General features: G+C 34.5%; 5 protein-coding genes and 3 non-coding genes across 11 annotated transcripts; 6 read left to right on the plus strand and 2 right to left on the minus strand.

The window, feature by feature from the left end:
* Nucleotides 1–293: 293 nt before the first annotated feature.
* On the minus strand, nucleotides 294–1,364 carry LOC121807866 (uclacyanin 1-like). The gene is made up of 2 exons (XM_042208211.1): nucleotides 1,329–1,364; nucleotides 294–647 (listed from the first exon to the last, which is right to left on the minus strand). The coding sequence occupies exons 1-2, from the start codon at nucleotides 1,362–1,364 to the stop codon at nucleotides 294–296; spliced, it is 390 nt and encodes a 129-aa protein (XP_042064145.1).
* LOC121810095 lies at nucleotides 1,321–1,482 on the plus strand. The gene has a single exon (XR_006052360.1). It is a non-coding gene; the product is annotated as a U1 spliceosomal RNA (small nuclear RNA).
* A 685-nt stretch (nucleotides 1,483–2,167) lies between these two features.
* On the plus strand, nucleotides 2,168–2,328 carry LOC121810148. The gene has a single exon (XR_006052406.1). It is a non-coding gene; the product is annotated as a U1 spliceosomal RNA (small nuclear RNA).
* A 403-nt stretch (nucleotides 2,329–2,731) lies between these two features.
* Nucleotides 2,732–2,850, plus strand: LOC121810128. Its single transcript, XR_006052387.1, has one exon. It is a non-coding gene; the product is annotated as a U5 spliceosomal RNA (small nuclear RNA).
* Nucleotides 2,851–3,707: 857 nt separating this feature from the next.
* Nucleotides 3,708–7,351, minus strand: LOC121808639 (TOM1-like protein 4). 2 transcript variants are annotated; one of them, XM_042209225.1, is made up of 10 exons: nucleotides 7,046–7,351; nucleotides 6,735–6,877; nucleotides 6,299–6,377; nucleotides 6,090–6,173; nucleotides 5,899–6,012; nucleotides 5,360–5,505; nucleotides 5,152–5,233; nucleotides 4,987–5,063; nucleotides 4,707–4,901; nucleotides 3,708–4,377 (listed from the first exon to the last, which is right to left on the minus strand). In XM_042209225.1, the coding sequence occupies exons 2-10, from the start codon at nucleotides 6,839–6,841 to the stop codon at nucleotides 3,852–3,854; spliced, it is 1,410 nt and encodes a 469-aa protein (XP_042065159.1). In that variant the 5' UTR covers nucleotides 6,842–6,877; nucleotides 7,046–7,351; the 3' UTR covers nucleotides 3,708–3,851. The 2 variants fall into 2 exon arrangements, with proteins under 2 accessions (XP_042065159.1, XP_042065157.1); XM_042209223.1 differs by having other exon boundaries at nucleotides 6,090–6,188.
* A 5,346-nt stretch (nucleotides 7,352–12,697) lies between these two features.
* Nucleotides 12,698–13,168, plus strand: LOC121807867 (probable calcium-binding protein CML44). The gene has a single exon (XM_042208212.1). The coding sequence runs from the start codon at nucleotides 12,698–12,700 to the stop codon at nucleotides 13,166–13,168; it is 471 nt and encodes a 156-aa protein (XP_042064146.1).
* A 639-nt stretch (nucleotides 13,169–13,807) lies between these two features.
* On the plus strand, nucleotides 13,808–17,682 carry LOC121809405 (PHD finger protein EHD3-like). The gene is made up of 6 exons (XM_042210006.1): nucleotides 13,808–13,946; nucleotides 14,119–14,433; nucleotides 14,991–15,146; nucleotides 15,302–15,634; nucleotides 15,872–15,961; nucleotides 16,386–17,682. The coding sequence occupies exons 2-6, from the start codon at nucleotides 14,221–14,223 to the stop codon at nucleotides 17,259–17,261; spliced, it is 1,668 nt and encodes a 555-aa protein (XP_042065940.1). The 5' UTR covers nucleotides 13,808–13,946; nucleotides 14,119–14,220; the 3' UTR covers nucleotides 17,262–17,682.
* Nucleotides 17,683–19,019: 1,337 nt separating this feature from the next.
* LOC121807104 lies at nucleotides 19,020–22,258 on the plus strand. Of its 3 annotated transcripts, XM_042207300.1 has the most exons (6): nucleotides 19,020–19,141; nucleotides 19,725–20,852; nucleotides 20,931–21,141; nucleotides 21,624–21,706; nucleotides 21,812–21,916; nucleotides 22,042–22,258. In XM_042207300.1, exons 2-6 carry the CDS (start codon nucleotides 19,791–19,793, stop codon nucleotides 22,105–22,107), a joined length of 1,527 nt encoding a protein of 508 aa, XP_042063234.1. In that variant the 5' UTR covers nucleotides 19,020–19,141; nucleotides 19,725–19,790; the 3' UTR covers nucleotides 22,108–22,258. The 3 variants fall into 3 exon arrangements, with proteins under 3 accessions (XP_042063234.1, XP_042063235.1, XP_042063236.1); XM_042207301.1 differs by lacking the exon at nucleotides 21,812–21,916; XM_042207302.1 differs by lacking the exon at nucleotides 21,812–21,916 and having other exon boundaries at nucleotides 22,045–22,258.
* Nucleotides 22,259–23,721: the final 1,463 nt, after the last annotated feature.

Below are 23,721 nucleotides of genomic sequence, written 5' to 3' on the forward strand. Positions count from 1 at the left end.
TGACATGATGCATAATTTTTATAGTAGAGGAGAGATGTAACTAATAAGTAATTAGAGAATATTAATGGAAAATGCCACACACCAATCAAAAGTAAAAAAAAAAGCTACACATGTTAAAGCGGTCTAAATGTACCATTCGATTCTTGTATAGATACGTCACTTTATGTGTGTAAGAAAGAACACAAAATAGTGTTTGAATATGGGTTAGTAAGGAGAAGCATGATACAACTTAAATAAATGAGATATGAAGCGTGACAACAAATACATTCAAAACTCAAAAACCTTGAATTTTATCAGAAAAATATAATGTAGGAGGCAAAAGATGAAAGGAGAAGAGCTTCTAGGCTAGCAGGGCTAACAAATGAAACTGAATTCGAAGGTTCGTCGCTCTTGGAGGACCCGGGCGGTAGGGATCCACCTGGCTGCGCTGAGGGTGCTCCAGCGGGCCCGGGCACGGTCTGGTTCTCGACAACATGGACGTGGAGCTTCATCCCGCCGAGGCAATGTAGCCTATTGCCACAGATGAAATACCGCTCGCCTGGGCTGGTCAAGGCAAATGTTGTGTTCCCATTGCTAATCGATTGTAGCACGTTGGTCGTGTTGCACCCCTTGTAGTTCCCCTCGGTCACCTCACTGACCGAGTGGTACTGTGAGTACTGGAACACTGCATCACCATGTTCCACTATTAATTTATTATTATAATAGTATATAATATTAAGGTTATATTATTAATATATTGAACTTAAAGAATAAACTTTAATTCACATATTGAAATTTAAGGTAATAATAAAATAATTGAAATAACAAAGTTTGAAAAAAAGATAGAAGTTACATACTAATAGGGTCATCGATTTAGTGAATCTCGCGAAAAATCATCTCCGCTATCTTTTACTTTATTTGATTTAGTATATTTTATTTTAGTTAGTTATTTTCCGTATCATTTGTAATCTTTTATTTTAATTATCTTGCTTGATTAGCAAGATAGGTTTAGACTTTAGAATTCTATAAATTATAGAATTCTCTAGTATTTTGATTCATTGAGAAAATAAAGTATAGGGTTTAGGGTTCAGGCAAGATAATTAAAATAAAATATTACAAATGATACGGAAAATGAAGCAATGAATCCTCACAAAGACTATTATAGCGATATTCTTGAACATGAATTCAATCCTCCATGTAAAACCAAGAAAGCTTGAACTAAAAATGAAGCAATGAATCCTCATAAAGATTAAACATAACAAAATTATCCCATATCGAAAGGTTAATAGTTGAAGTATTGGAGTGGCAAATGCATAAATCAAAGAAAGAAATTTAAAAAACATACTTACCTGGACGGGGTCAATGGGGCGATCTGTAAGACCCATGGCCTATTTTGGCAACCTCCATTGCACTTTGGAGGGGTGCCCGACTAAGGTTGGCCCAAGTGGTCGAGCCTGCGTTATAATTTGTGTTTGTGGGGGCCTGCGTTCGCGCAGCCCCTATCCATTTCAAGTCTAATTTCATTATCTCTAATATTTTTAAATCAATTTATTTGCTCAACCATGGGAATTGTGGCAAAAATTGAAAAATGCATAATACAGTAATAAAACGGTAACAAAACAACTCAACCTACCACATTAAGATCAATTAGCAAACTACAAATAGAGAAGAGAAAATGCTAACAATATCTAAGAACTATTCAATCATCTTTTTGGAGGATTTTTTCGCCTTTTAATAAATAATACCATGTGCTTGTCGCTATTCAAGCAGCATACTCATCTTTTTGGAGGGTTTTTACTTAATTGAAAAAACCCAACAATTCAAGTCTAATTTCATTCTAGTTATAAAAATAAATCCCACTAGTCCTAGTTTAATTTCATTCTAATCATGGCTACAAACCAGGTCATGAGTATGTTGCAAACTATTCTTTTGCAATATTGTATCTTTGAACCAGTAATTCAATTTTGGAGGGTTTTCTCCTTATTGGATAAACTCCAATAATTCAATTTTAGTTTCATATTATTTGTATTATGTTGTAGTAGTAATTTAAGATGGAGTCAGTGTTGTGTTTCAAAATTTAACATCTAGTGTTAAGAAAAACATATATATCCCACATCGAAAGCCTAAGCCTAATAGTTCAAGCATTGGAATAGCACATAGATAAAGGAAAGAAAGAAATAGATGAAACATACTTACCTGGACGGGGTCAATGGGCGATCCATAAGACCCATGGCCTAGTTTGGCGTCCTCCATTGCACTTCGGAGGGGCGCCTGACTAAGGTCGACCCTAGTGGTCGAGCCTGCGTCATAATTTGTGACAGTGGGGGCCTGCGTTCGCGCGGCCCCTATCCGTTTAAATCAAATTTCATTTTTTGTTGTTTTCTTATAACAATAACAATACATGCTCAACTGGCAAATTGGAAGAAAAAACTGATAATTAGAGCATAGAAAATGCTAACATCCAAGAACCATGCAGATACAACACAATCTTACATTGTTTTTTTTACAATGTGGTTTCTCAAATCCTCCATCTTTTGACTAAAAAACACAAGCCTAATCACAGAGGAGATTGTGCAACCCATTAATTCTAGTTTGATTTTGTTATTTTCCAGAACAAAGTTGATAATAAAGAAGGATGTATAGTTTTTGGATCAATTTTGTAAATGTTACAAATCCCACATCGTAGAAACAACTAAACAATACTAATGCAGTCTTTATAAATATTGAAATTCCAAAGGTTGTTGGCCCTGACAGCTGCGCTTTGAGCACATAGCGAACTATTCTTTCGCCTTTTACTAAAGAATACCGTGTGCTTGTCGCTATTTAAGCAGCATACTCATCTTTTTGGAGGGTTTTTTCAAGATAAAACCCCACTAGTTCAAGTTTAATATTAATTTATGATAGTAATAATGATAAATCTCTATAATCCTTCTTTAATTTCTCATCTTTTTGGAGTTCAACTTTTTTTAAAAAATCTTCACAAAAATCGTACCAATTCAATAACGTGTTAGCAATTTGAGCAATAAATGTCTATTTTGGAGGTGTTTTTAAAACTTTTTACGAACAAGTTTGATTTCATAATCAGGCTAATAATTTTATTTGGGATTTTCTCCAAAAACTACAAAATAGTAATATAATTTGTGTGGAGTGTATCTCTACTAAAGTTTGAGCTCATATTCAAGATTGAAAATATTTTACCTCCCCCTCTTGGCAGTGGACGGTTAACGGGACAGTGCGTCGTTAGCCCACTAAAGTTAGATGTCTTGGCCCAATTAAATAATCATTTTTGTCAATACTATTTTGAACTCTTATGTTTTCTCAAGTCCAAATTCTGTATGCTAATGGTTCTCTGAAGTAAATTTCAAATATAACGTTGGAAAGCCCTGGATGAAAAAAGCATTCTAATATTACTCATAATGTTGGATTTTAGTGGTAAAAAATGGCTTGAAAAAAGTAAAAAAATATCAAATTATTATAGTCCTAAAAAATCCTCCATCTATATCAAGTTTTGTGATATTTTTCTTTCACACAAAAAATGAGTGGTATTTGGTAATTTAAGTGATGACATAACAAATGTGAAATTTTAGAAAATAGAATTAAGTAGGAGACAATTAAGAGAGTTAATTTTTGACAAAAAAAGCAAATGTTTCATTATCTTGTAGATTCGTTGAGCCTTGTGATGTCTCTTTAAGGAAATAAATAGTAATCAATACAAATCACTTACCTCATAAAGGAATAATAAATTGATACATAGAGAGAAGATACTTACATTACACCAACAAACATATTCACCAGTTTTTCCAAGATCCCACAAATATATATTTCAAGAGTTCTAATAACAGAGGAAAAAAGAACATACGACCATTTCAAACTCACAATGACCTATTTGGTCTAGGTGATGATGACTTGGCTTTAGCAAATTCAACCAAGTCTCTAAAAAGTGCGTCATCGGCTTTTTCCTGCTCGGTGGCAGCAGCCGGTGGTGATCTGAGCGACAGATTCTTGGCCGGCCCAACCAGGCTGTCCAAGGAGGAACCCGAAGACTGGTTACTTGCCCCGCCATTCACCTGCTTTTGCTTGAAAAACTGCTGCCTCTGGTTATACCTGATTGGTGGAGGAGGAAGACGGGTACCTGCAGGCGGCGGCAACGCATCCGCAGAGTTGCTCGTTGCATCTTCTCCGCTGAGTGGTGGTGGTGGTGGTGGATAGATGACATCGTCATCAGAAGATGATGAGGAATGCGTTGGACTTGGCGGAGGGAAGGAGTTTCGGCTGCTTGAGTGAGGCGGAACAGCACTACTCGTGGAACCTAATACTCTGGATGAACGATCTGTCTCATAGACGTCGTCACTGAGATCGGTCTTTCGTGCTAGCCCTTTCGATGCATCCCTCGATGATCTGCAAATTTTAACAACACATTTGCTAAATTTCGTTATATTGTTGGCTATAGAAGGCAAGAAAGAGATAAATGGTGGAAAAACATTTCTACAAGTTTTAATGCAAAATTGATCAAATCGGATGAGATAGAGAAAAAAGTGGTTGGGGAATTGTTAGTGGAAAATGGAGGCTATCTCTTTAGAAATAAACTTACCAAAAATGAAATTAGGCTGATTTTTATGGGCAGACCAAAAATGGAAAAACAGGACTATTGGTCTTGGTTTCGGACGGAGGTAGAATAAACTTCGAGAGAAAGTGGTACGCATTATGTAAAAGAATTTATTTTACACCTGCGCGTCAGCTGAGAAAAATCATCTTCCGATTCTTCATCTTCGTGATCCACATTCATAAGAGGCGCAACCGGAGCTTCTGTTTTCGCCACTGGAACTGGAGGAGTTCCATGAGCAATAATATCATCGTGGCAACGAAGAACTCGCTGCAAACTGTCATTCAACGCTAATCCTCTACATAGAAGGTTCTCATCTCTGCAGAAGACGGGGAAATATGTGATACACCATAAAAATGAGCCAACATATACAGAGAACGAAGAATAAACTAGCATACACATACGTGGTCTCATTCACAAGAACTGTGACACGTTTTTGGTATGAACGGCACTGATCGAGCAAGTCAACAATGATCTCGTCCTTCACTCCAAATGGCAAGAAGAAATTGATTTAGTATAGTCACAAACACATGAGAATCGATTTCAATAAAGGGACAACATAATTCAACCTGAGAATTATTTGGATCCAAGGCGGTCAGCATTTCCATAAGAACGTCAGCGAGTCCCTCAGCGGTCTGAATCTCCTCCGGGCTGAATGATGGTACCAAAAAGAAGAAAATTCATGTTTGAAGTCAAAGACATCTCAAGCACACAAAATATGAAAACAAAACGTTACACATAAAATGATAATTAGCAAGCAAATAGAGTAGCGTGTACCTGAGTCCAGAGGCATCAGATTCCAATGTAGCTTCAATGTCTGCGTCCTCGTACGGGAAAGTAGTCTCAGCTATGGTATGTATTCGGGGTGGATCGAACAATGTTAAACTAGTTTCCTCTCGAGGTGGAAATTCAACACCAGCAGACTGCATATTTTGAAAAAAAAAAAAAACATATAACTCCCTGAATTATGGTTCCTTACTAAAGATTAAAGAAGGAAAAATCACGAGATAACTTGTTCCCACGAGTTTGCAAGTAAAGACGCCATTCCACCTAACTAGCCCCTCACTTCTCTTATACATCCGATTAACTTAATTAGCATGTTCAAATTTGGCAATTATCAGCTCAGCAGCTTGACCTAAGTCAGGCATCAACATTAAACAGAAGCGGGGAATTTAAAAGAGCTCATTCATTTCCTCATTAAGCATATTTCTAACTTACATTTCTTCATATTGTAAAACAAAACATCCTCAAAATAACACGGTGGATACAGCTCTAGAGTAAGATATGATAAGTAAAAACCGGGAGATTTTAGTCACCTGCAGTTCATTGTAAGCAGCGAAATATTGGGGAAACCTTCCGCTAGTTCCGCCTAAAGCTTCTTGCCAAGTATCAATCAACACAGGTATCTTCTCCCTCACATCCAAATCAGGCTGAAAGACATATTACAAGCAAATGCAAAAGATGCATACAAGAAAATTTCTGTATAAAAGAGCTGCAACTGCAATACCTTCTTTTTTACAATTTTGACCATCTCACTTAGAATATCCCGCTCAACAATCAGCTGAAATATAAGCTCCCCGCAGTTTTTGCTCAGCGTATCGAGCACCTAAATTGTAAGTATTAGATGGAAACATTTTTCAGCTACATTCACTTAATCGTCTTTAAGTACACGTGTATGGTCTACATCATTCAGAGCCCAGAAAAGGCAATACTTACAAACAGTGCAAGGAGCTGAGTTTTAGGGCTTTTACTCCGTAATTTTTTCTTGATTATCTTTAGTGCATCCTTCGCCTGCCTGATATTTTCAATTCAGATATAAGATTACACGCAGAAATTCACCTCGTCCACAACAATGTGACACCAACGCACTATTACAGTCGAATATGGTATCTAAAGCAGAATCTCCAAACACAAAAAGTCAGTTTTCTTGTTTAATTTCAGTCGAATATGAGTACTTGATGTCACATTCTTATAACCTATCACTGATTCTTTAACAAATTGCAACTAAAGTTTCTAAAGCAGACAGTCAAATCTATACAAAGGAAAAGCATTAGCCACTGGAAATCTCATACTAAGCACATTTTATCTAAATAAATGACTCTCATGCGAGAAAGGATTACTTGTAGAGTCAAAGTAAATGAAGTAGTAATACCTAGGATCCGTGTTTATCATATCACAGAGCTCGATGTTTATTGCCCAATCTGGACCATCCAGCTTGCCACTGGTAGCCTTCTCGGCAACAGCTGCCGCGTTAGGCATATTTTTCGTGCACTGCAGCCGCTACCTTCTCCCTTCCTAAAACAAACAAATCAAACCACATTATCAACATTCCTAACGAAATAATTCAACATCATATTAAGAATTCACACACACACACACACACAAAACACTGCAAATACAAAGTCACTTCAGCTGCAGCTCAAGAAGTTAGAAACACATGAGAAATCGAGTACAAAAACTAACCAAAAATCTAGTCTAGTTCGCGAATGCAAGACAGCATCCTAGAAAGAGGGGCCCACTGAAATCGGAACTCAGATACCAAGTCAAAATTGAAATAAACCCAGCCAACAAAACCTCAAAGATCATTTTTTTTTCAAGAACACGAAGCGACCCAGTTGGAATATGAGGGCATGAGATCGGGAATCATGGGAATCGAATCGGGAGCGGTAGAGAGTTCAGAAAAGAAAAGAAAGGTGCCATCTTTCGTTGAATGTCGGTCAGGTCCTTTGTCCAGTTCAAGAAAGTGAGAGAAGGGCGTGTTTGGTAAGAAAGAATAACAGAAATCTTACATTAGGTGATCTAAAACATATACTCCACTATTAAATAAACTAGTATCACATGTATCACGCTCATGCGATGCATGACTCGATTTAATTTCATCACAATGAATTTACATTTTGAATCAATTACTTGAAATCGTATACAATTGCATTATTTAAGAATTAAAAACCACAAATATGTAAAACAATTTAAATGTACAATCCAAAAACACAAATAAAGCAACTTTAGAATTCGACAATCACATACACATATTTTAGATGTCGAAAAAGATCGATGCTATATGTACAAATTTATGTACATTTATCACTACACATTGATTAAAACCCCAATTACTAAATTAATAAAATTAAAATTATAAAATTCCAACCCCGTTCTCTAACCTCACGTTTTTGTCTTCGTTGTTTTATTTAAATCTAATTTTGTACTCCTTTAAGATAATGTAGTATTGTGTCAATGTCGTCTATAAAACATTCTAGAATCAATTTTCAAACTTTAAATGAATCCACGAATATGATTTTATAATTCAATTGTGATATTTTTAAAGAATCGTTTTTGTTTCCCTATAATCTATCCCTATTATTATTTATTAATCCATGAATATTATTTGATAATTCAATTGTGATCATTTTTTAAGAATCATTTTTTTTTCAACAAACACGATTTAATTATAGTTTGTGACCAAATTTTAAAGAATATGTATTTTGTTTGTAAATAAAAATAAGAGGAATTTATTTAAAACCCTTTCACTTCCCCACTTAAATGATAATAATCCTATAAAACTTTTCGCTTCTCCAAATTTATAACATCAAATATCGATTGTAACATATATACATTTACTCAATTTATTAAAATTAGATTGTCCAGCTTTCTTTCTAGTATTCTTATTTTGCAATATTTATTACATTCAATGAGAGCTGTGAAATTGCCGTTGCGATTCGTATAAAAAAAAGAGTTTAAATTAAATTACCATTTTTACTTTACAATGACAATCTTGTAAATATCCTCAAAACTCCCCTTTTACTCCATTTTTTCAAAAAAATGGTTGTTTTTAGTTTAAGTTTTAATATGGCCCGCTTAGTAAAAAAATGAAGGAAGTTATGATTCAGCTAAAATATAAATACGTGGAAAATAATACTGTACATTATTTTTGTAAAATGAAAAATGACTCTGACCGTGAGACTAAAAACTAAAGCAAATTTACATCACACAAAACCAAAAAAAACCTAAAGAATGTATAATTACCACTTCTCCTAATGAGATTTAAGATATTGTTTATCAAAAGCTTTAATTTAAGATTGCACTGGTGAGACACTTCCTAGTCGAGCTTCATTTCATTGCAATATAGTGACCATATACACTAAAAACCCAAACCTCGAAACCTAAATCTTAAACCCTTAACTTTAAAATATATTCATCATGACCAACAAATGAGCCAAACATCAATAAAATTCTCCCTCCGTCCCAGTTCGATTTTACTTTATTGATCACTTATTCTATTTTGAGGGGGAAAATAATTTAATGTGATATGGGATATGATGAAATGTAGTGGAAGACAGTTAACAATATAGGAAGAGTCCATAGATCCCACCGATTCAGAGGCCAGACAAACAGCTGATTACTATTTACGACAATTTAGCAAAAAAAAATAGTTTTATGTAAATAATAATATCTAATTTAAAATGGCATTTCCATAAATACCCACAAAACTAAACCCTAAACTTAAAATCATTTTGACTTCCCTTCACTCATGACATGATTTTATTGCAATTACATGACATTTATGATAATTTCCCTCAAAACTCTCATTCTATTTATGTATATAATATCAAATTATTATCAGAAAACGTAAAATAAAAAATTATTTATTAAAATTAACACATAAATATTGATTAAAATATTTTGGATATCCAATACAAAATATGTAATCACATTACACGAATAATTAAGCATATGCAAGTTCAAAAGTGATACACCGTCAACAAAAAAATGAAAAAAACTTAAATAAAATTCCGTATGAAAATTACTACAAAACATTAATTTATAAGTTTTGGAGGATATTCCACTTCTTTGAGTTCCTCCATGACAACGACGAATGCGATGTAGACGCTGAGCAGGGTGACTCATCGCCTCTCTCCCATTCAGCGGCGGCGTGCTGAAGCCTCTCCACCCGTACTTCTCCGCTGGCGTCATGGATGTCACAATCAGATTGAAATTTATAGATGATTTTGTAGCTTTTGGTATTCTCAAAATGACTTTTAGTGTTCTAAATCCTAATATCCACTATTATAAATTAAATGCCTCGTAATTATTTGGACCTTTCAAATAGGATTGATTGATTAAATAAAAAGATTAGTAACCGTCTAAATGATAAAACGCCACTTCATGAAAAAGAAGAAAATCAAGACTGATATATAATTACAATTTCATTAACAAAAGTCAAGTTTAATGAAATTATAATTTAAAATTTAAAATGACAGTTTTGTAAATAGCTCCAAAACTCCCCAATTACGAAATCTTTAAAACAATAAGCAATTCAAATAAGAATAAAAAATCACTTATGACAAATTATTGATGACTGAAAAATTAAAATAAAAATGTAACATGATTTTAATTAGTGAATTATTGATAGATCGGCAATTAATGAGATCTATGAATCTCAAATTGCCAAATTCATTTTTTTATTTATGGATTGATGAGATTAATAAAAATGAGACCAATTAACGGTTAAATTGTTGATTGATTGACAATTACTGAGATTAATGGGTATCAAATTGGCAATTCATTCTTAATTTATGGGATTGGTAAATTAATGAGCCATTTAATAGTCTAAACTATTCAATAAACTAATTAAACCAACAAAATGTACACCAAGAATTTAAAATCCATTAGGTTAAAAACAATTTACCTACACAATAGTCCGCCTCATTATATCTCTCTCCCAAACCTCCACCTCTATTTTTATCTCTCTCCCAATTCATGATTTCGTCTATCACTTTGTTCTGCAGTGATAATAAGCTCCTCCGCAGAGGGAGACGCGTTTCCCAATTATCTCGACTGACAGCAAATTTAAAATCGAGATCATCATCTCCGACATTCACAACTAATTTAGGCATACTCGACTTTTCCTCCCATTTAAATGGCGCCACCGCATGTGTTGGTCAGAGGAATTTTGATTGAAAGAATTATTTTGTGAAGAGTATTTATAAATATTTTACTTTGTGGAGTACATACCAAGAGTATTTTTGATTTAACTGACTTTTCATCCTTTTTATTTCACTGTTAATGAATATTGATTGGAAAAAATTAATGTGTTAATAGAATTAGCGTTAGAATGAAGACCAAACGATATTTCTTCTGTTATTACTTATTAGCTAGCTATTTTTATTTGATTTCATTAGTGACTGAGATGTGCTAGTAACTAAAGCAACAGAAGTTTAATTGTACAAGTTCTTTAATAAAATCAATTTTTTATTAAATTTTAAATTAAAATAGCAATTTTGTAAATATCTCCAAAACTCACCTTTTTATATGTATGTATAGATTACTAATGATAATGGAAAGTGAAAACTATGGTGTTTCTCTTATAGTACTTTTAATACTATACTATTTGCAATGAATTTATAAAAAAAGCACTACTTACTTTTGCTTTTTTAGTGGACTATATAAAAAATTATTCAACACCAAATACCTTTTTAGGTAACCATTTCCACTTATAATATAGTACATGTTCTAAATACTTTTTTCAATATTCTCTTTTTATACTTTTACGTGTAGTTTGCATCTTATTGCAAATTTGGAATAATAGTATAAATTTATCGACTATGCACATGACAACGCAAAGATAATGCTGGGTATTCAAACAATATCGTTGAATTACTGAGTGAAATTACATGCTTTACTTAGTCCAGTTGAATTACTGAGTGAAATTACATGCTTTACTTAGTCCAATTTCCCCTATATATGTACATAAATAATTAATGTCCAAATCACCAATATTGAACCATAGGCACTTGAATTTGTCTAAACATAATTAAGTAAACGACAAAATTTTGTGGTCCATTGACTTGATGAAATTATTTACTTAGTCAACTTGAATTTGAGTTTGACCTCCAATGCCATGATGCGAATTTCATTGGATAGAAAATAAAATTTGTTATTGCTCCAATCAATTCGTAACGACATTTATTTAATCATATTTGCATGAACTTATTGTAGCAAATTAATTTATTTAGTAGTAGTACGTATTCTTAATATCTCGGAAAACGTTCTTTATAATCACAATTAATCACAAACGTAAAAGAAATATGCACATGAATGATTAAACTCAGTTCCGTCAATACAATATAGTAGTACTATATCCTATGATGTTAAGCCAAATATATAATTGTATAACTTTTGTATACAATTTATAAAAAGAAAATAATCATATAAACAAACAGTAGCAGACCATAATCGTAATAATAATATGAATTGAATTGAGCCTAAATATATTGTACAGAAGTCTGATCTAATCCTAGTAACAATAGAAATGATCAGGTTAGGCCTGAATATACCACAATATACTACAAAAGCTTAAATTTTTTCCTAACTATATATTTTACGTAAATCCAAAACTATCGTTTCAGGGGCTCCATTCCCGAACACCTTAGAAATCGCCATAGTCGTGGAGGGAATGGATCCCCTGCTGTGGCAAAATCACAGCAGGGGTTGCTGTGGAACAAAACGCAGCCTCTTGAACATTAAACGCAGGTAACTCTTTTCTTTCATTTTTTATTAAGCACAACCAATATCATTTTCTGTTAAGCATATTATTCTTTGCGTTAAATATATTTTGAATATTAGAAATCTATTTACATTCTTTTGCTTTTGGTTCTGTCTTTGACTATATTTTTCAACATTTTTATTCTATCTTTTTTTATATTTTTATTTTTGAATATTAGAAAACATAAAAAAATAATAAACACTTAATAGAAAATGAAAGAAGAAGGGAGAAGAAGAAGTTTACTTGCGTTTAATGTTCAAGAGGCTGCGTTTTGTTCCACAGCAACCCCTGCTGTGATTTTGCCACAGCAGGGGATCCATTCCCAGTCGTGGATTGATCTACTTTCATTTAGACTCCAATGCTCCACCCTAAAATAACAACATAAATATGAAATTTTGAAACATTAATTTATCATCAGTTAGTCAAAGTTGTACCATTAATAAAAGAAGTTACAAAATTTGAAACATTAATTAAATGATATTACACCATAATTTATTATGCTCCAGTGATCTATTATTGCAAGAAGAACTCCAAAACCCTTAAAAACAACTCTTATAGGAGTATTTTTCATTATGTCACCAATAAACAGACTCGATCTTGACAGAATCTTCAAGAACTTGGACAAGAACAACAATGGCCGGATCACCATTGCCGAACTGCAGAATCTTCTCCACGGGATCGGAATCCAGACAACCTCGGAGGAGCTCGAGAAGCTCGTGGGCCGAAGCAATCTCGACTACGTCGATTTCTTGTTCTTCTACGAAGCGATCGCGGATCCCAGAGACGCAGACGATGAGGAGGATCTGCGGAAGGCCTTTGAGGTTTTCGACTTCGATGGGGACGGGTTTATATCTTGCGAGGAGCTGAAGATGGTGCTGACGAAGATGGGGTTGTGGGAGAAGAAGAGTGGGGATGATTGTAGGGATATGATCCATGTGTACGACAAGAATCTTGATGGACTTCTTGATTTCGACGAGTTTAAGGATATGATGATGACGATGAATTATAATGCAGAAAATAAAAGACTCAATTATGTTAATTAACTTAACAATAGTACTATATTGGAGTATTAAGCTTGGATAATTTACATTGTTTTCTATTGATGATTTGATTCTACTTGAATTCTTCTATGATTCTCGTTATGATTTCATCTAGATTCGTTGATGTTCGATACCATCATTTCTATGTCCATGACCTTTTGAACTTCTATCAAAAAAATTTAGGCTCATATAAAAGTTCTTCTTTTAGTTCGTTATTGGCAGTTTATGTACTGTATTAAGGATTTTTTATTTTTAATCTGAGATATGCCAAAAATTAAATTCAAACCAAAATCCGAAAATATATTAACTAATTTTTAAATTCTGATTTATTCAGCATCATATATTTGTGGCAACAGTACTACTTAATTTATTTCTTTGTCCATGACATATAGTAGTACTAATTAATTTAATTACAATTTAAATTGTGCAACGTGTTTATTTTAATCATATCAAATTAATCAAATAAACAATTTATATAAAGATATACATACAAAATAATGAAAATCACGATGGAAAATTATTTAACTTGAATTTCGACTGATTACAGATTTTTATGATTTTTTTAAAATTGTTTTTTAGTGGGTTTAGTAGGAGTATGTTTTATGTAAGTACTAGAAAAATAAAAAAACAGCGGTTTCGTGTAAAAAAATAGACTTCAGTTTCGAAAATTTGAAACCCCTTTCTCTATCTCACTCAATTTGGGGGCAACTTATCTCTCTAGGGTTCCAAATCCGACCAGCGAAAGGCATTTCTCTTCCTCTCTCTCTCCTCTTCAACTCCAGTAAGTTCTGAACTTAAAATTTCTCTACTTTCGGTACAGATTTTGAAATTCTCGAGCAATTTTTGGATTTATGCATACTTAGCAAGTTCTAGATCTTTTATTGGGAGAGCGGGATGTAGCAGTTGATTGATTCTTGTATTTTGACTTAATTCAATTGTTTTTTGCACCGTAGGTGTTGAATTCGTAAGGGAATTTGGAATTCCTGATTGCTCCGGCTTCCAATTGTTATGACAGTATTCTTCGGTGGTTAGATTTGCTTAATAGAAGATTAGGGATGGTGGATGCTCCTAAAGATAGTAATGTGAACGGCAGTCGAAGTTTTTTTGAGAGTTTGGTAGGATCCTCTGATGTTGAGGAGGTGAAGGATAATGGTGTTGCAGTTGGTTCTGAAACTGGGCCTTCGGGATCGGGAGGGGATAGTTTGCTTACCTATAAGAGGCGAAAGAGCATCAATACCATGGATTCAGCGTGTCAGCTGAGTGAGAAGGTGCGGTTATTTCTTATGCCCAAATATACTACACTAAGATGTGTAGCAAACTAAGTTTATTATTGTTCACTTTATCTTAGAATTATGAGAATGTTCTTCTGCTTCTGAGTTCTCGTTTATTTTTGTTCTCGTTTTAGTTGAAGTTACAAGCTCTAGACTCAGTTGGAACAATCTTGCAAGACTAGTGACTGCAGTTTTTTAGAAATATTATACAGTACTACTAAAAAGAGATTGCTTCGGTGCTTCTTTTAATAATAAGTTATGAACTATGGGCATATGGGTGGAGAGTTAAACATATTGATGAGTCAGAATTATCATTCTCCTTTAACCTTTATTGGAATTTAGTATTGGATTTGTTCTCTACTTCTTTTTCACTTTAAAAGTTACTTGTTACGTGCCACCTATGCTTACAGATATGTTGTTACCTAATTTTTATTTTCTGAATCCACAACCATCCGTGTCTATCAGTTTTATGTATGTGCTCTCTCGGGCTGCTTAGATGCTTTTGATTTTCCCAGTCAATGAAGTGCTTACTTGACCTAGCTAAATGTTCTCAGAAAGGTGCAGCTTGTTCCAATGGTTTCTTACTCAATCACAAACGAAACGTTATTCTGGATCAAATCTGCCAGTCGCTTGATAGTGGCGGATTGAAGAAAAGCATTAAATGTGCACTTGTTTTTCCAGCATCAACTGCTCTTGGAACTACTACAAAGGTATTTTTCTTATTTTGGAGAGGCTAAACTTACAGTTTATTCACATTGTTATGTATTTCTGTCATATGATATATTTTGATCTATCCAAACAAGATTTGACATGTATTTACAATTTAGTAGCCTCTTAACTAGTTAATATGATTTTTTTAATCTAGGATTCTGTTTGTTCTTCTGAAGACTGGAGCAAAACCACATCTCAGACTGGCAGTCTGCTTGATGATCTCCAGAATGCAACTAAGTCTAATGTAGGTTTGACATCTAGTGGATCAGTCAACGGACCAAATACTACAACATTCACAGAGCGCAGTAGTTGCACCTTTATGGATGTTTTTATGTCAGAACAGTTTGCACAGCTATGCAGTCTGCTTCTTGAAAATTTTGAAGGCATAAAGACAGACAAACTTTTTGATTTGAATCACATAAACACAAGGATGGAGGAGAAAGCATATGAGCAGTCTCCATTGCTATTTCAGTCTGATGTTCAAGAGGTACTTTTCTCTGAAGTTACTTAAATCTGCTTATTGTTAGGTGTGATCATCATCATCATGCCACATTAGATGTATCGGTTTGGATATGTACCTTGGAAATGTATTTCTGCACAATGTGTGGCTACTTCGAGAATACCATTGTCAGATATCTGGTATTATGAGATTGAGGAAGAAAATACTTCAGATTTATCGCATTTGTTTGAGCTTTGGTTCTCAAGGTTGTACTTTCTTGTGTAGATTTGGGCTAAGCTCCAGAAGGTTGGCTCTGATATAACTGCTCTTGCAAAGTGCCTATCAGATAAAACTGTGGCTGCTTTCAATGAACAGGTAATTGAATGTCCTTGCAGATGCCCTTTCTGTGTTATGTCTATCCTGATTGCCTTGATTTGTATGATCTCCTGCTACTGAATAATGATAATGAAATTAATGGGAGCCCCTGCCCCTACACTTAATGCAATGTATTTGATTTAGTTTTTGTTGCGACAAATCCAATCAGTGATTATGCGCATTTTGCTGGCCAAATATCTTCGGTATTAATAGTGTAGTATCAGTTATATGTGTTTGATTCTTTAGGTTGAAGTCCTTGGCATTAAACTTTAGCTTATTGAAGAGCTAATTATGCCCGATACACTTACAGAAGTGATTAATGGATTAGGTCTCAATGGAAAAATATATTTTGAAACTAATTTAGCTTCTTTCACATCTTGGACATTTAGGGGCTGGGTTTAACTTTCTGTATGTTTCTTGACAGTTCCTTGTGCACACTAAACCAGAGCTGACAGAGACACGTACTCTTGATGAAGCACACACCTGCAGGTGTTGTAGGAAAAGAGCAGATGGAAACACTCGTCTGGTCTGTGATTCGTGCGAGGAGATGTATCATATCTCCTGTATCGAGCCTGCCATTACAGAAATCCCTACTAGAAGTTGGTATTGTGCCAACTGTAGAGCTAAGGGGATTGAATCCTCACACGAGAACTGCATAGCTTGTGAGAGGCTAAATGCCTTTGTGTCGTCACCATGTGATGGCAGTGGTGCAGAAGATGAGCTTGAGAATGATGTAACAACAGAAGAGTTAGAGGGGAGTTCAAATGAGTTAGTTGCCAATGACAAGTTTCAGCACTGCACAGTATGTAGAACTGAAGTTGGTAGTGACGGAGAATATAGAATCTGTGGACACAACTTTTGTCCTCATAAGTTGTACCATGAGAAATGTTTAACAACTAAGCAGCTTATCTCGCATGGCCAGTGTTGGTATTGCCCTTCCTGTCTGTGCCGATCTTGCTTAACTGATAAAGACGATGATAAGATTGTTCTATGTGATGGCTGTGATCATGGTTACCACATCTATTGCATGCAGCCACCACTCTCGACCATACCAAAAGGGAAATGGTTTTGCCAAAAATGCGATACTGGCATCCAGCGTATCCAGAGAGCCCGGAGGACATACGAGCATATGCAAAACACATCCAGAAAGAGAGCCTTGAATGGGAAACTAAAGTGTAGCGAGGCTTTGAACAAATCAGGTGGGGTGGATATGCTTCTAAATGCAGCCAAAACTCTGAATTACGAAGAGAATCTGGCTGCCACTGCATCATCTGGACGAGACATTTTTGCGACAGGCTGACTTTTGACTTGGATCATCCCTTTTGTAGTAGACAGATTTCTGCATTTGTCCTTCAAGGTAAATTCCTTCGCGTAATTGTAGACTGACAGTTGCTATGGAATCGATTTAGGTGCTGTAGTTTGTAGTAAATATTCTTTTACGAGGTCATGAATACCGAGCCTTCCGTGGGAAATCGATCTGAAAGAACCGTTCCCACCCCTGATTTTGATGCAGGAGTTAATTCTTGTGATATCTGTTGTATTGAACGAGTTGCAATTTGTACTAAGCTTCACTCTATATTGAAATATTGATCTGTTCTTGTTAAGAAGCCTAGACTAAGCCAAATGTTGTATTCTGTATTTTTTGTAATTTTCTCCTATATTAATATTGACGAAATATTTTCTCATTCCTTGCCATAAATTGAATCATATTGGTTGCCATATATCATGTGTACATGTAGTATATTGTATCTTTATATTTGTATCAGATTCAGATAATTTATCATTAACTTCAGCATTTTATTATTTTTTATGGATTTTTTTTAATTGTTGGTTGCCATATATCATGTGTACATGTATATTGTATCTTTATATTTGTATCAGGTAATTTATCATTAACTTCAGCATTTTATTATTTTTTTGTTTTTAATTGTAGATACATAAACTTTTCTTGTTTGTCTTGTTTTTCCCATAAAAATTGAAGGAAAATAGAAGTTGACTCGTAAAATTTAGACTAATGTAACAATTAAAATGTCTTTTTATTTGATTGAACTTTTAGTAATTCAAAAATTATTGTTTCAGCTTTATTTTAGGTGGTTGAGCGACGAGGATACTACTCACAACCAATGAACATTCTTACAACATTGGCTATTTATCTTGCTAACTACATTTATTCAAACTGCTAACGTTTGTTACTACTGTTTTCTGTTCAATCGAATAAAAAAAGAGCTTGTGTTGTCCAAAAACTGAAGTTCGCGAGGAGATCGACGGTGAATGGAGTTAATAGACATTCAACATTCTTCGGCCGCAATTCGTGATCGTGAAAATTCCGTGATGTATACACGGTAGATGGATGTGTTCACCAACTTCGTGAATGAGTGCATTATATTGCAAAATATGATACTCGATAACAAAAGAAGTGATGCCCTAAATGAAAATTTGAAAAAAATGAAGACAAGGTCAACACCACAACCTTGATAGTAAGCGACAACCCATCTTGAGGTGGTCCGACTCTGAGATTACCTAAAGCATTGTGAATCCATATAACAATATTTGATTTATGAAATTTGTACGAGTTCGGTTCTCTCGATGAGTGGTTCAACTATTCTTTATCATTTATGCAATATTTTAATTTATGTAATTATTATAGCATTTTTATTTCAATTCCAGTATTTTTTATTATTTTTCGTTCCGTCCACCAATAAGAGTCTCATTTAATTTTTACTATCTTTTTTATAGTAAATTCTATATTGCACTAACGTTATCTCACAACCCAACTTCCACTAATCTTTTCTATCTAATATTTCTTAAAATTCGTGTTATCTCACAACTCGACTTCCACTAATCTTTTCTATATAATATTTCTTAAAATTCGTGTCATATCTGAATATGTAACCGTGGATAGTGTCATATCTGAATATGTAATCGTGGATAGAAGGAGTAATACAATTTTAATGGACTATATAATTTGAAATAAGAAAAACCATAAATAAAAACTACGGCGGTGAATATAGCAGGGAAACGACGTCGTCTTCTTCTTCTTCAAACTGCTGCTCTTTCGTATGTAGCCTCTCTCCCTCTCGCGCGCGCGCTCACACACACACATACACTGCGTGTTTGGTTTTCAAGAAATTGCATAATCTTTTCTTTTTCCCTTTTCTCTTCTTGTTATTTGTGGGCAAGGTAAATTTCTCTCTCCGAAGCTGCTACTGCGTGAGTGTGAAACGTTATTCCGACATAGGAGTTGTGATCTGAACTACTTGAATTTTATAGTATGTGTTCTACTTGATCATATTTTGCTTCAATCTGGACCGTTCAAAATTTGCATGATTCTTGACATGTATATTCTGAGACTACTCTCAAATCCCATCTGCATTTATGCGTGTGTTTCATTTGTGTAATTGGTTTGTTCTTCTAATTGTTTCTCAATAAATGCCTCTATTGTTTCAAGATTTGATTTTTTCACTCCATTAGTTGTAAAGAATTGCTGTTTGTAGTTTTCCACTTCAAGATTTGGCCCTTTTCTTCTTTCACTTTTGTGTGTAGTGTGGAAGAATGCATTTTCTTGTTGAAAAGGTTTGTTTTTTTCTTTCCTTGATTTGATGGGTTTGGGGTTAATTGAAACCATCATCACTAGTAGCACTAATATTGAGTCTTTTAAAAGAAAGTTTGAATTTTTAATATGATTCTGGAATCTAGGAAGTAGACGACATTTATGGATTATGATTCAACTTTCCCAAATAAAAGTGTTGTGATTATTTTGCAGATATGTTAAAATAGTCAGAGGCTTCTAAGGGGGGGAAAGAGAGGCTTGAAGTAAGGATTGGTCGAAATGGTTAAAAAAAATAGGAAAATTGTATCACAGAAATTTAATGATTTTGATGCAATATCCTGCAATGAATTGCGTAAATTGATGCGTAAAGACGTCGCGGACGAGACCTACATGGGCGCTCTGGTGAAAATAATTTCCGAGAAGAGTAGGGCGAAGCCAAATGAAGAGTTGAGATTAAACGATGATGTTGATGAGGATGAAGACGATCCTGATTATATGCTTATTTTAGGAAAACTGAAGAAGCATGGCAACGCTTATAGAGCTGAATACGTGGAAGAAGATGGTCCGAGGGCTATCATCAAATATGAAGAAGCTTCAAGTTCAGACACAGAGTGTGATCAAGAACAAATAGATGGACCTTTGAATCCGATGCCTCTTGCAGAGGTTCAAGGCATTCTTGATTCACACCTTGCTTCGAGTAGGGAGGAGATCAAGAAGCTGACTAAAAGGAAAAAAAGGAGCAAGTCCAATAATGAGAGGGAAGAGAATGCAACGTTGTTGTCACACTCTACCTATTCCCGTGCCCCTCACACTCCCGCTGCCAAAGGAGATTTGGATTTGGATAAAAACTCTGGTCAACAACAATATAGAAGGAAGTTAAGGAGTTATAATACGAAACGAGTTGATGAACCTATCAATAGGGTGAAGGAGATGGAAAAGGTGACTAGGACAGATCCGCTGAGTAAGTCCAAGATTGGCAAGGAAGAGAATGTTGTGGTGATGGAGCCTGTTTCCCATACCTATTCACGAACACGCAAAAAGAACAAGTTCAAGAGTGAGTATGGTGATGAGAAAATCCAACTCGACCCTGAATGTTACACGCGAAATCGTAAAGGGAATAAGTTCAAGACTGAGTGTAATGAAGAGAAAATTCAACTCGACCGTGATTATCATTTATGGAATAAAAAACTCAAGCTTGTCAACGATCATCTTATTTACACTACCGGGGATATTGAAGTAGTGTATGAACTGAAGAGTGGAGAGCGTGATCGGATGAAAGAGGATGATGACGACAACGAATCCTCTGATGTGGAAATCATAGACATCGATACATTCCGCAAGGTAGTTTCTCGTTGTGATTATCTTAAAAACATGTCTTCATATTCATATATCATTGGTTAACAAGTTCTAGCTATGCAGATGATTAATAGGGGTACAACGGGGCAGTCTGCGTTTAGGGACAAGGTTATTGCTGCTCTTAGAAAACCTTTTGATTTCGATGAGTATGATCAGCGATTGCTAGATATCGAAAAACCATCGCTGAAAGAACGCCATTTAGATCTGCGTAATGGGAGAGAAAGATCTGTTGGAAAGCCGGAACCTGGAAAGTGTTATCTTGATTACCATCCAGGTTAGTTGAAGTTGATGAATTTTAGTGCCAAGATTCTTTCTCATCACAGTCTCTGTTGTATACTTTTAAACCCGGTTTTAGCTGTCCTGTAAGGAGCTGATGTTGGTTCTGTATGCTCGTTCTGACAATCGTACTCTGAAGTGTTGGTCTCATATTATGCATATTATTGAGGAACTCTCGTCTAATTTGGACTTCGTAAAGAAAGTACAAACATGAGAGTGAGGAAGAATTTGTTTTACAAACCTATAAAATCACACACTAGTCTAGGCCGAATGTTATAATCATAGTGCGGCGAAAGGCCACATGCATTGTCGAATGTTTCTTTGAGTTTATGCTCTAAATTGTTTCCAAGAGTTCTAGCCGATGAAGATAACATTCAAGGTTCCTTTTTTTAGGCATTTGTATGGTTTTCGCACTTGAATTTGTAAACTTAGCATTCTCTTGATAACCAGTATGTAATTTGTTGTTTTTATCGAGTGCAGCTCTCAATAAAAAGCTCTTACAAGCGGAAGGCGACCTGCCAAAAAAATTAAACCTTCTACGAGGATTCTTCTTATGGATTGAGGTCAGTAGCTTATCAAATTTTGGAACCTTTTAAAGTTCTCGTCTACTTACATTTGTCAGGTTTTCTTCTGTTGCGCGATGTTATGTAAAATATATAAGTATCTAGGTATACCAAAAAAATTCTGAGTCTGAACTGCTCAAGAAATTGCTATGCATCAAGAAACAGTGCAAATTTCGATATCAGTTCATTCGAAGCCAATCCCTTGAGAGGGTATATATGCATTGAACATCTTGAATTCATATGTATTTGGTTTCACTTTCTTTTTCACAAATGATGTAGAACTTTTGCCTATTTTTCTGACAAATTTCTGTTGCTTCTTCTGCTGGAATTTGCAGCAGCCAGAGGAATTCAGCCCTTGGCTCGACAAAGAATGCCTCGCCGTGCGCCCAGGGTCCGGCTAAGGTGACATGTGAATCAAGATTATGTAAAGATCTCATCTTTTTTGGCATGTTTGGATCATGTAGGCTATACTCAATATTTTGGTTGTTTAAGGAAATGCCACTTTCTAAATGAAGACTACGATATCATTATCAATGTTTAAATGTCATCGCATGTTTTTGGGTCCTATTATTATAATATAGTTCACCATTATATAACATATTTGCATGTTATGATAAATATTAGTATCTCACATTAGAGTGAAAAAATGATAAGAAATTGTGAAATTGTTCCTTATAGATATGGATGAAAAAATAAGGAACTTAAAGAATGAGAATTTTTCTTGTCCCCTAAAGAAGGAGAAAAAATAAGGAACTTAAAATTTAGATTGATCTTAAATTTTGTTAACAAAATCGCATCAACGGCGATAGGAATTTGGTTCTCGTTTATCTCATGTGAGATTGAAGACGATTTAAAAATAGATACATATTGATTATGCATCAGTAGTGTAGGATATTCTAAAATTGTTTCTTGAAAGAAGAATTTTAGGTCGAGCATCTTTTTCAAAGAGATGAAAAGTAATTCATCTCTCACAACTAATATTTCTCTCATCGCAATGTTAACAAAACCATAATGCAATTTTTCTCTCATCGCAAAATATTCAATTAACTTTCCACACCAAAAAAATTCTAAGTCGTTGAATTATTATTTTACATAGGAGCATATTGTCACAACATTATTAGTTATGTTTAAGACTAAAACGCAGAACGCTGATTGTACTAAAATAAATCGAGTTGATTGTAAATATAGGGGTATAAATTATCCAAATTTTGATTTTTAACTTATTCAATTATTATTTTTTTCAACAACTACTTGAATTTATTTGTTTTTAAAATTTTGCAGTCTAAATTTTAGGAGCCAAACTGTGTCGTGTTTATTGAATATCTTGGTGGAAACAAAATAAGAGCAAAAAGGAAGGTGATATAAGTGTGATTATTCGTGATGGAAACTGGTTGCGCCACATTACGACAAGGCATCAGCATCATACCCAAAGTCAATAACAGCCAAAAGGAAGGTGATATAAGTGTGAATTAAAAACAAACCCTGCTTTAGGAGAATATATATGCAAATACCTCAAATAATCTCACACCTACTGATAGAGACTTAGTCGACCATGTACGTGATGAGAATATATATGCAAATAGGAGGTCTGGTTCATAATTACTATTTACTACTACAAATGGTAAAGAAGTCTCACATTTCACCAACTCATTCTATTCACATATCATTTAAACTAATATATTCATGTGGGATACATGTTCCACTAATTTTCTTCAGCCCATTTTTTTAACATTTCTTAACACTTGTGTCGAAAAAATGCGACTCTTATTCGCGGACGGAAGAATGAGTAATTAACATATGTATGTGAGTCGTGAGAGAATGAACTGGGTGAGGTGGAGCCCATGGGAAAATGGTAATTGAATAGTGAAAAAAGCTAATTATGTGTACAAAACTAAATCTGTATTTCGTGGTATGTTGTTTAAGCACGACATTGTTTACGCGTGAGAATAGATTGATAAAGAGTATCTGTGAGAAGAGAGAATCCACCAGTACCTCACAATCGTTAGATAATGTTC

Source organism: Salvia splendens, chromosome 6 (assembly GCF_004379255.2).
Source record: "Salvia splendens isolate huo1 chromosome 6, SspV2, whole genome shotgun sequence".
Classification (NCBI taxonomy): Eukaryota; Viridiplantae; Streptophyta; class Magnoliopsida; order Lamiales; family Lamiaceae; genus Salvia; species Salvia splendens.